General features: G+C 47.3%; 1 protein-coding gene across 2 annotated transcripts in view; it reads left to right on the top strand.

Moving 5' to 3' along the window:
* The window catches only part of LOC134900610 (exosome complex component RRP40-like), a 49,864-nt gene extending 45,255 nt beyond the window's left edge, over positions 1-4,609 (top strand). For both annotated transcript variants that reach the window (XM_063914252.1, XM_063914253.1), the window contains exon 4: positions 4,267-4,609. In XM_063914252.1, the coding sequence (XP_063770322.1) occupies positions 4,267-4,471 (205 nt within the window). In that variant the 3' untranslated portion in view covers positions 4,472-4,609. The remainder of the gene's footprint in view (positions 1-4,266) is intronic.
* Positions 4,610-12,766: the final 8,157 nt, after the last annotated feature.

The following is a 12,766-nucleotide window of genomic DNA, read 5'->3' as shown; positions in this document are numbered from 1 at the left end:
AAGTTATCGTCAGGGTTCCCCAGTCACAACAGGGAGAAGGCTTTTATTCGAGCCTGTTTGTGGTCCTGAAGCCGGACGGCTCGGTCAGACCAATCCTGAACCTGAAATCCCTAAATTTCTACCTAAAGAAATTCAAATTCAAGATGGAGTCTCTCCGAGCAGTGATCTCCAGTCTGGAGGAAGGGGATTTTATGGTGTCGGTGGACATGATGGTTCTGCTTCGCAAGCAAGGTGTCATGATTATCCCATACTTGGACGATCTTCTGATAAAGGCGAGATCCAGGGACCAGTTGGTGCAAAAAGTTGCACTCTCCCTGACAGTTCTTCAGCAATATGGTTGGCTCCTAAATTTGCCAAAATCACAGTTGATTCCGACGATGCGGTTGTCGTTTTTGGGAATGATATTGGACACAGAACTACAGAGAGTCTTTCTTCCAGTGGAAAAGGCTCTGGAACTTCAGAGTCTGGTCAAACAAATTCTGAAGCCAGCAAGAGTGTCAATCCATCAATGCATTCGGTTGCTGGGGAAGATGGTTGCGGCCTGCGAGGCCATTCAGTTTGGCAGGTTCCATGCCAGAGTGTTCCAGTGGGACCTGTTGGACAAGTGGTCCGGGTCCCACCTACACATGCACCGGACGATAATCCTGTCTTCCAAGACCAGGGTATCACTCCTGTGGTGGCTGCACAGCTCTCACCTCCTAGAGGGGCGCAGGTTCGGGATACAGGACTGGATCCTAGTGACCACGGATGCAAGCCTCCGAGGCTGGGGGGCAGTCACAATGGGAGAAAACTTCCAAGGAAGATGGTCAAGTCAGGAAACTTGTCTCCACATAAATGTTCTGGAGTTAAGGGACATTTACAACGGCCTTCTGCAAGCGGAACATCATCTTCGAGATCTACCTGTACTGATCCAGTCGGACAATGTAATAGCAGTAGCGTACATAAACCGTCAGGGCGGAACGAAAAGCAGAGCGGCAATGGCAGAAGCCACAAGGATTTTCCAGGAGTGGACAACTGGGAAGCAGACTTCCTCAGCAGACACGATCTCCATCCAGGAGAGTGGGGCCTCCACCAAGAAGTCTTCGCAGAGGTGACAAGTCGTTGGGGAGTTCCTCAAGTAGACATGATGGCATCTCGTCTCAACAAGAAGCTTCAGAGATATTGTTCCAGGTCAAAGGACCCTCAAGCAATTGCAGTGGATGCACTGGTGACACCGTGGGTGTTTCAGTCAGTGTATGTATTCCCTCCACTTCCTCTCATTCCAAAGGTTCTAAAGATCATAAGAAGAACAAAGATCCGGGCGATCCTCATTGTCCCAGACCGTTTCAACAGGGGCCGTGCGTGTATCAGGACTTACTGCGGCTACGTTTGACGGCATGGCGGTTGAGCGCAAAATCCTAGCCCGTAAGGGTATTCCCAGTGAAGTCATTCCCACACTTATTCAGGCCAGAAAAGGGGTAACATCTAAACATTACCACCGTATTTAAAGAAAATATGTTTCTTGGTGTGAATCCAAGGGGGCTCCTATGGAGGAGTTTCGGCTAGGACGTTTTCTCCATTTTCTACAAGCAGGTGTGGATGCGGGTCTAAAATTGGGCTCTATTAAGGTACAGATTTCGGCCTTAACGGTTTTCTTTCAGAAACAGTTGGCCTCCCTTCCAGAAGTTCAGACTTTCGTGAAAGGCGTGTTGCACATCCAACCTCCATTTGTGCCTCCAGTGGCACCATGGGATCTTAATGTGGTGTTGCAGTTCCTTCAATCACATTGGTTTGAACCTTTACGGAAGGTGGAGTTGAAATTCCTCACTTGGAAAGTGGTCATCCTGTTGGCCTTGGCATCTGCAAGGCGGGTGTCTGAGTTAGCGGCCTTGTCTCACAAGAGCCCTTATTTGATCTTCCATGAAGATAGAGCTGAATTGAGGACACGTCAACAATTTCTACCGAAGGTGGTTTCCTCTTTCCACATGAACCAACCTATAGTGGTGCCTGTGGCTACTGATGCCTTCGCTGAGTCAAAATCTCTGGATGTGGTCAGAGCTTCGAAGATTTATGTCGCCAGAACGGCTCAGATTAGGAAAACAGAGGCTCTGTTTGTCCTGTATGCTCCCAACAAGGTTGGGTGTCCTGCTTCCAAGCAGACCATTGCACGCTGGATCTGTAACACGATTCAGCATGCTCATTCCACGGCTGGATTGCCGTTACCGGAATCTGTAAAAGCCCATTCTACTAGAAAGGTGAGCTCATCCTGGGTGGCTGCCCGGGGGGTCTCGGTATTGCAACTTTGCCGAGCAGCTACTTGGTCGGGGTCAAACACTTTTGTAAAGTTCTACAAGTTTGACACCTTGGCCGATGAAGACCTTAAGTTTGGTTAATCGGTGCTGCAGAGTGATCCGCACTCTCCCGCCAGTTCTAGAGCTTTGGTATAACCCCATAGTTCTATGATGACCCCAGCATCCTCTAGGACGTATGAGAAAATAGGATTTACCGTAGGTATTAAAATCATTTCTCTTAGTCCGTAGAGGATGCTGGGCGCCCGTCCCAGTGCGTACTGTATCTGCAGGTATTAGTTGTGGTTACACACATGTTGTGTTACGTTATTGTCAGCATGTTGCTGCAAGTGTTCATGCCGTTGACTTGTGTTCTGTTGAATGCCACGTTGTGCGGCATGCTTGAGGTGTGAGCTGGTATGAATCTCACCTTAGTTTAACAATAAATCCTTTCCTCGAAATGTCCGTCTCCCTGGGCACAGTTCCTATAACTGGAGTCTGGAGGGGGGGCATAGAGGGAGGAGCCAGTTCACACCCTTTCAAAGTCTTAAAGTGCCCATGTCTCCTGCGGATCCCGTCTATACCCCATGGTTCTATGATGATCCCAGCATCCTCTACGGACTAAGAGAAAAGGATTTACCGGTAGGTATTAAAATCCTATTATAATTTCCATACTATAAAATTATACAGAGCAGCTGATTGGTTGCCATGGGCAACTTCTCCACTCTTACCTCTGCTCAATACATTTACCTAACAGCCTGTTACCGGCCAGTTAGAAAGCTGATTGGCTGGTCATTTATCACATTTTTTTATCTGTCTCCACTTTATCACTTGTTATAGCTTAATACATTTGGGCCCAAGTCCCAAACATTTTAGATAATATATGCCATAACTGTATTATAGTAGGATGGTGTCTGAGAATGCAGTAACTCCTGTATAGGCTTCATAAATGCCTATAAAATCACAGGCATGGATTTGTGCGCATGAAACAAAGTTGGACTTAGAAAAAACAGATTTTCCTTAGACCTAATGCGGTAATTGGGGGACTTGTCTGGAGCGACACCTTCCAGCCCAGCAGACATTATTTCTGTCCACCTATAGCCCTCCCTCCTTAGTCCTGTGTGATCTGGGAGACTCAGGTGTAGGGAAAGGGACAGGATGCTGACTTGTGGAAGATTCTGAATGGCTGCTGGGAAAGTAGGTAGATGGAGGTTACGGGAGTAGATGGGGAATTTATATGTACTGTAAAGGCTTCTTTTGTTAATGCAGCCACTTACTGGCCCCATTGTGCCAGCTCTTAACGTGCACATATAGGTGTCTAGCAAGGAGCAGCCAGGAGATGGGTGGCCAATCAGTGGCTAGAGCTGGTATATGTAGAAAGGAGTGTGCAGGGTAAGTGGTTGTGATACATGGGCTGTCCAGATTGGAAGACCGTCATTCTTCTGTAAACTGCATGCGGTGCTTAAATGGGGAGTTTCTGGCATCATACTGCTAATTACCATTAACTCTAATTACTGGTAATAATAACGGATAAAAATATGAAGATGATTTTTACGCCATTAAACAACAAAATGTTAGGTGATAACGTTCCACAATGTTTTCAAACCGTGAAATATTATCTCCTATCTCATATTGGGCAGCGAGTGCCCTTCTTAGAATGTAGTAACGTTTCAGAATAGGATCTGATACAGGCTAAATTCCTGTAACGTCACTTTTATTCCCGTGAAGCATGAATCCACAATGACCACTGAAGAGGACTGAAAGCCTGCCAGTCGCTCGGATTTGTTAGAGGAAACGCGCTTTACACTTGGCAACCTACGGCAGTGGTGTGACTGTACTATATATAGTTACAGAGAAACCCTTTTAGTTAGGATATATGTTTCAGCTTATGCATAGCTTTTTATGTACATTATGTCTTACTGTCTTTATTTGTGCTTATAAAATAATTTAAATAAAATTCAGTCAATGTCTGTATAACTTTTTATACCTCTCATTTCAGGCTTTTAACACCTCAGAGCGAGATTATTCAGGAGCTAATGAATGTTTTCCCAATGGAGATGGTTATTGGCATGAATGGACGGATATGGGTGAAGGCTAAAACCATCCAACAGACTATAATTGTAGCAAATATACTGGAAGCTTGTGAATATTTAACGGCTGTGCAGAGAAAGCAGGTCTTTGCAAAGTTCTCCGACAACATGTAATTAGCATAACATATATAGTATGGCTGATCTTCTGGGCCTGGCAGAGCCACATTGCTACATGTTAAAGTGAATATGCTGTTGTGTTGAGTGATGTAAAACTGTTTTCTAGTTTGATAAAATATTATTTTGCTATCACAAGCGTCTAAATTTCACGTTGTGTTGCAATTGCTGTACAAATACTCTTATTTATTTATAAGTTAACATGCTTCTGTTTATATAGGTCAATTTATGGTAAACCTATTCCACCTCCTACCACATACACACAAAACCACTTCTTTTCTCCATATTTTTTTTTTAAACTGGTGTAGTTTTTTTAAAAAATTTTGCAGAGAAAAAAAAAACAGAGAGAACATTGAAACAGAACACGAAAAAAAAAAGTATAGAAAAAATAAATCAGATACAATCTGTGTCACAGTGTCACATATATAGCAATAATGAGTGCCACACTAATCTCGCATAGAACAAAAGCCATACAGCTAAGAAACATACAGTACAAGCAGACAAATCAGCGACACAAATTTCACAGACGGAACCTCAATTAATTAGAGAGCTGTGGTGGAGCCGCCCTAGCTGTAGCCAGACGGGAGGTGTTCCATCTGTCCCACTTACTGAGATAATGGGGTAGGTTCCCTCTAGACCTATGTGTAAACCTCTCATGCCCAGATACCTCATTTACCAGAGCCCGCCAATTGTATAAATTAGGAGAGGAAGTAGCAAACCAGTTACGTGCTATAATCACCTTTGCTAAGGTAGTCAGGCAAAGAACATATTTGTATATTGCCGGACAGTATGATTCCTCTAAGTCTAGAGCAAACATACACCGTGTAGGAGAAAAGGGGGGTAACGTGGGTTCAGTAAGCAGTATGTCTGACCAAACTGCTTCCCAAAAAACATATACAGTGGGGCATAACCATAATAAATGCCAAAAGTTAGCTTCAGGGGCACCACACCTTGGGCAGGTAGTACTAGGCCGCAGTCCCGCTTTACATAGAGAGACTGGGGTTCTATATGTCCTATGGAGAACAAAAAAAAAAACCTGTTGGTACCTGATGCACGGAGTAGTATATTTAAAAGAGCACAACACCTGGAGCCATTGGTCATCTGTAAGTGGGCCAATGTCTTGCTCCCACTTAAGTTTAAGCTGGTCAAATACATTCGGGCAAATGTGGGCATTAACGCTAACATACAAAGTGAAAACTTGGTGACTTGTACCCAGATTCATGACCAGTTCCTTAACTGGTGAAGTAGAAATGGACGGAGGCAAGACCCCAAACTGTGTCTGCACCGCATGGCGGAGCTGTAGATATCGATAAAAGGATCTATTGGATATATCAAGCTCCTCCCGCAGTTGTGTGAAAGATTTGAAAACACCATTATCGTATATTTGTGAAATTGTTGTAAGGCCCGTCCCAATCCAAATATTGTATGGGGGGGGGGGGGGGGGGGGGCACCCAGGCACGTGCCCCCCCTGTCATTTAGAAGTGTTTTTCTCTATCGTCCTAGTGGATGCTGGGGTTCCTGAAAGGACCATGGGGAATAGCGGCTCCGCAGGAGACAGGGCACAAAAGTAAAGCTTTCCGATCAGGTGGTGTGCACTGGCTCCTCCCCCTATGACCCTCCTCCAAGCCAGTTAGATTTTTGTGCCCGGCCGAGAAGGGTGCAATCTAGGTGGCTCTCCTAAAGAGCTGCTTAGAAAAGTTTAGCTTAGGTTTTTTATTTTACAGTGAGTCCTGCTGGCAACAGGATCACTGCAACGAGGGACTTAGGGGAGAAGAAGTGAACTCACCTGCGTGCAGGATGGATTGGCTTCTTGGCTACTGGACATCAGCTCCAGAGGGACGATCACAGGTACAGCCTGGATGGTCACCGGAGCCTTGCCGCCGGCCCCCTTGCAGATGCTGAAGTAAGAAGAGGTCCAGAATCGGCGGCAGAAGACTCCTCAGTCGTCTAAAGGTAGCGCACAGCACTGCAGCTGTGCGCCATTTTCCTCTCAGCACACTTCACACGGCAGTCACTGAGGGTGCAGGGCGCTGGGAGGGGGGCGCCCTGGGAGGCAAATGAAAACCTATTTTGGCTAAAAATACCTCACATATAGCCTCCGGAGGCTATATGGAGATATTTAACCCCTGCCAGAATCCGTTAAGAGCGGGAGACGAGGCCGCCGAAAAAGGGGCGGGGCCTATCTCCTCAGCACACAGCGCCATTTTCCCTCACAGAAAGGCTGGAGGGAAGGCTCCCAGGCTCTCCCCTGCACTGCACTACAGAAACAGGGTTAAAACAGAGAGGGGGGGCACTAATTTGGCGTTAGAAATATATAAAAAAGATGCTATAAGGGAAAACACTTATATAAGGTTGTCCCTATATAATTATAGCGTTTTTGGTGTGTGCTGGCAAACTCTCCCTCTGTCTCTCCAAAGGGCTAGTGGGTCCTGTCCTCTATCAGAGCATTCCCTGTGTGTGTGCTGTGTGTCGGTACGTGTGTGTCGACATGTAGGAGGACGATGTTGGTGAGGAGGCGGAGCAATTGCCTGTAATGGTGATGTCACTCTCTAGGGAGTCGACACCGGAATGGATGGCTTATTTAGGGAATTACGTGATAATGTCAACACGCTGCAAGGTCGGTTGACGACATGAGACGGCCGACAAACAATTAGTACCGGTCCAGACGTCTCAAAAACACCGTCAGGGGTTTTAAAACGCCCATTTACTTTAGTCGGTCGACACAGACACAGACAGGGACACTGAATCCAGTGTCGACGGTGAATAAACAAACGTATTCCTTATTAGGGCCACACGTAAAAGGCAATGAAGGAGGTGTTACATATTTCTGATACTACAAGTACCACAAAAGAGGGTATTATGTGGGATGTGAAAAAACTACCATAGTTTTTCCTGAATCAGATAAATTAAATAAAGTGTGTGATGATGCGTGGGTTCCCCCCGATAGAAAATTATGGGCGGTATACCCTTTCCCGCCAGAAGTTAGGGCGCGTTGGGAAACACCCCTTAGGGTGGATAAGGCGCTCACACGCTTATCAAAACAAGTGGCGGTACCGTCTATAGATAGGGCCGTCCTCAAGGACCAGCTGACAGGAGGCTGGAAAATATCATAAAAAGTATATACACACATACTGGTGTTATACTGCGACCAGCGATCGCCTCAGCCTGGATGTGCAGAGCTGGGGTGGCTTGGTCGGATTCCCTGACTAAAAATATTGATACCCTTGACAGGGACAGTATTTTATTGACTATAGAGCATTTAAAGGATGCATTTCTATATATGCGAGATGCACAGAGGGATATTTGCACTCTGGCATCAAGAGTAAATGCGATGTCCATAACTGCCAGAAGATGTTATGGACACGACAGTGGTCAGGTGATGCAGATTCCAAACGGCACAAAGGTGTATTGCCGTATAAAGGAAGAGGAGTTATTTGGGGTCGGTCCATCGGACCTGGTGGCCACGGCAACTGCTGGAAAATCCACCGTTTTTACCCTAAGTCACATCTCTGCAGAAAAAGACACCGTCTTTTCAGCCTCAGTCCTTTCGTCCCTATAAGATCATATCTGCCCAGGGATAGAGGAAAGGGAAGAAGACTGCAGCAGGCAGCCCATTCCCAGGAACAGAAGCGTTCCACCGCTTCTGACAAGTTCTCAGCATGGCGCTGAGACCGTACAGGACCCCTGGATCCTACAAGTAGTATCCCAGGGGGTACAGATTGGAATGTCGAGACGTTTCCCCTTCGCAGGCTCCTGAAGTCTGCTTTACCAAGGTCTCCCTCCGACAAGGAGGCAGTATGGGAAAAAATTCACAAGCTGTATTCCCAGCAGGTGATAATTAAATTACCCCTCCTACTACAAGAAAAGGGGTATTATTCCACACTATATTGTGGTACTGAAGCCAGAAGGCTAGGTGAGACTTATTCTAAATCTAAAAATTTTTTGAACACTTACAAAGGTTCAAATCAAGATGGAGTCACTCAGAGCAGTGATAACGAACAGGAAGAAGGGGACTATATAGTGTCCCGGGACATCAGGGATGCTTACCTCTATGTCCCAAATTTGCCCTTCTCACTAAGGGTACCTCAGGTTCGTGGTGCAGAACTGTCACTATCAGTTTCAGACGCTGCCGTTTGGATTGTCCACGGCACCCCGGGTCTTTACTAAGGTAATGGCCGAAATGATGATTCTTCTTCGAAGAAAAGGCGTCTTAATTATCCCTTACTTGGACGATCTCCTGATAAGGGCATAGTCCAGGGAACAGTTGGAGGTAGGAGTAGCACTATCTCGGATACTGCTACAACAGCACGGGTGGATTCTAAATATTCCAAAATCGCAGCTGATCCCGACGACACGTCTGCTGTGCCTAGGGATGATTCTGGACACAGTCCAGAAAAAGGTATTTCTCCCGAAAGAGAAAGCCAGGGAGTTATCCGAGCTAGTCAGGAACCTCCTAAAAACAGTGCATCATTGCACAAGGGTCCTGGTAGAAAATGGTGGCTTCCTACGAAGCAATTCCATTCGGCAGATTTCATGCAAGAACTTTTCAGTGGGATCTGTTGGACAAATGGTCCGGATCGCATCTTCAGATGCATCAGCGGATAACCCTATATCCAAGGACAAGGGTGTCTCTCCTGTGGTGGTTATAGAGTGCTCATCTTCTAGAGGGCCGCAGATTCGGCATTCAGGATTGGATGCTGGTGACCACGGAGCCCAGCCCGAGAGGCTGGGGAGCAGTCACACAAGGAAAAAATTTCCAGGGAGTGTGATCAAGTCTGGAGACTTTTCTCCACATAAATATACTGGAGCTAAGGGTAAATTTATAATGCTCTAAGCTTAGCAAGACCTCTGCTTCAAGGTCAGCCGGTATTGATCCAGTGGGAAAAACATCACGGCAGTCGCCCACGTAAACAGACAGGGCGACACAAGAAGCAGGAGGGCAATGGCAAAAACTGCAAGGACTTTTCGCTGGGCGGAAAATCATGTGATAGCACTGTCAGCAGTGTTTCATCCCGGGAATGGAAACTGGGAAGCAGACTTCCTCAGCAGGCACGACCTCCACCCGGGAGAGTGGAAACTTCATCGGGAAGTTTTTTCCACATGATTGTAAACCGTTGGGAAATACCAAAGGTGGACATGATGGCGTCCCGTCTGAACAAAAAACGGGACAGGTATTGCGCCAGGTCAAGAGACCCTCAGGCAATAGCTGTGGACGTTCTGGTAACACCGTGGGTGTACCAGTCGGTGTATGTGTTCCCTCCTCTGCTTCTCATACCTAAGGTGCTGAGAATTATAAGACGTAGAGGAGTAAGAACTATACTCATGGCTCCGGATTGGCCAAGAAGGACTTGGTACCCGGAACTTCAAGAGATGTTTACAGAGGTCTTATGGCCTCTGCCGCTAAGAAGGGACTTGCTTCAGCAAGTACCATGTCTGTTCCAAGACTTACCGCAGCTGCGTTTGTTGGCATGGCGGTGGAACGCCGGATCCTAAGGGAAAAAGGCATTCCGGAAGAGGTCATTCCTACCCTGGTCAAAGCCAGAAAGGAGGTGACCGCACAACATTATCACCACATGTGGCGAAAATATGTTGCGTGGTGTGAGGCCAGGAAGGCCCCACAAAGAAATTTCAACTCGGTCGATTCCTGCATTTCCTGCAAACAGGAGTGTCTATGGGCCTCAAATTGGGGTCCATTAAGGTTCAAATTTCGGCCCTGTCAATTTTCTTCCAGAAAGAATTGGCTTCAGTTCCTGAAGTCCAGAACTTTGTCAAGGGAGTATTGCATATACAACCCTCTTTTGTGCCTCCAGTGGCACTGTGGGATCTCAACGTAGTTCTGGGATTCTTCAAATCACATTGGTTTAAAACCAGTCAAATCTGTGGATTTGAAGCATCTCACATGAAAAGTGACCATGTTCTTGGCCCTGGCCTGGACCAGGCGAGTGTCAAATTGGTGGTTTTTTTCTCAAAAAAGCCCATATTTGTTTGTCCATTCGGACAGGGCAGAGCTGCGGACTCGTCCCCAGTTCTCTCCCTAAGGTGGTGTCAGTGTTTCACCTGAACCAGCTTATTGTGGTGCCTTGCACCTACTAGGGACTTGGAGGACTCCAAGTTGCTAGATGTTGTCAGGGCCCTGAAAATATAGGTTCCAGGACGGCTGGAGTCAGGAAAACTGACTTGCTGTTATCCTGTATGCACCCAACAAACTGGGTGCTCTTGCTTTTAAGCAGACTATTGCTAGTTGGATGTGTAATACAATTCAGCTTGCACATTCTGTGGCAGGCCTGCCACAGCCAAAATATGTAAATGCCCATTCCACAAGGAAGGTGGGCTCATCTTGGGCGGCTGCCCGAGGGGTCTCGGCTTTACAACTTTGCCGAGCGGTTATTTAGTCAGGGGCAAACACGTTTGTAAAATCCTACAAATTTGACACCCTGGCTAAGGAGGACCTGGAGTTCTCTCATTCGGTGCTGCAGAGTCATCCGCACTCTCCCGCCCGTTTGGGAGCTTTGGTATAATCCCCATGGTCCTTTCAGGAACCCCAGCATCCACTAGGACGATAGAGAAAATAAGAATTTACTTACCGATAATTCTATTTCTCGGAGTCCGTAGTGGATGCTGGGCGCCCATCCCAAGTGCGGATTATCTGCAATACTTGTACATAGTTACAAAAATCGGGTTATTATTGTTGTGAGCCATCTTTTCAGAGGCTCCGCTGTTATCATACTGTTAACTGGGTTTAGATCACAAGTTGTACGGTGTGATTGGTGTGGCTGGTATGAGTCTTACCCGGGATTCAAAATTCCTCCCTTATTGTGTACGCTCGTCCGGGCACAGTACCTAACTGGCTTGGAGGAGGGTCATAGGGGGAGGAGCCAGTGCACACCACCTGATCGGAAAGCTTTACTTTTGTGCCCTGTCTCCTGCGGAGCCGCTATTCCCCATGGTCCTTTCAGGAACCCCAGCATCCACTACGGACTCCGAGAAATAGAATTATCGGTAAGTAAATTCTTATTTTTTTTTTACTTTCAGTTTAGCGTGCATTAAGTGGCGGAACAGCCAGAGACAACAGAGTCAGGTGCCGCTTGTACAAGTTCCACTCAGCTACTTTAAGGGAGAGCTGAGGATCGGGAGCCACCGAGCGCTGCACCTCTCAGCATCAGCGCGCTGGCTCCTCCTGCTGTGTGACATGGTGCCAGTGGTGATCTCCGTGCTCTGGTCGCGGTCCCGCGGATGTCACGTGGTTTCCGGACGCGACACAGAGCCTGACTGGGGAGCCGTCTGCGCTGTGCAGTGTGTGCGGGACTCGGGAGTGCAGAGATGATGCGGCTGTCATTGTGCAGGTGGGTGGGAGAGCAGCAGGCGCCGCACATTAGGGTGCATAGAAGAGTGTGTAACTATGTGGCCCAAAATACAATGGGAAGGGGGGATAGTGTATTAATGTTTTAACATTCTGTGGCTGTGTATATGTGTGGGTGCATATGTGGTTGTTTGTATATATGTGCTGTGTGTATATGTGGCTGGTTGTGCTTATGTGACTGTATACTGTATATGGCTGTCTGTATATGTGACTGTGTGTGTACTGTACTGTATATGGCTGTCTGTGCATATGTGGCTGTCTGTGTATACTGTATCTGGCTGTCTGTATACAGTATGTGACTGTGTATATGCAGCTGTCTGTGTACACGTAAACTGTATGTGACTGTGTGTGTATACTGTATGTGGCTGTCTGTGTATAAGTGACTGTGCATATGTGGCTGTGTGTATATGCGACTATATGTGACAGTGTGTTTACTGTATCTGGTTGTCTGTGTATATGTGACTGTGTGTGTATACTGTATGTGACAGTCCGTGCATATGTAACTGTGTATTGTATGTGTGTCTGTATCTGTGCATATGTGGCTGCGTATATGAGATTGCGTGTGCATATGTGACTGTGTACATGTGGCTATGTGTGTGTGGCTATTTATGTGTGTGGCTGTGTGTGTGTGGCAGGTCCCCTACCAGGCCTGTCCCCGCACACTCACCCTGTCCCCTACCAGGCCTGTCCCCGCACACTCGCCCTGTCCCCTACCAGGCCTGTCCCCGCACACTTGCCCTGTCCCCTACCAGGCCTGTCCCCGCACACTCGCCCTGTCCCCTACCAGACCTGTCCCTGTACACACATCCTGTCCCCTACCAGGCCTGTCCCCGCACACTCGCCCTGTCCCCTACCAGACCTGTCCCTGTACACACACCCTGTCCCCTACCAGGCCTGTCACTCGCCGTCCCCGCACTCTCATCCTGTTACCCACT

Source organism: Pseudophryne corroboree, chromosome 1, assembly GCF_028390025.1.
Source record: "Pseudophryne corroboree isolate aPseCor3 chromosome 1, aPseCor3.hap2, whole genome shotgun sequence".
Lineage (NCBI taxonomy): Eukaryota > Metazoa > Chordata > Amphibia > Anura > Myobatrachidae > Pseudophryne > Pseudophryne corroboree.
The sequence above is the reverse complement of the archived record's forward strand: the minus strand, read 5'-3'. Positions and strand labels throughout refer to the sequence as shown.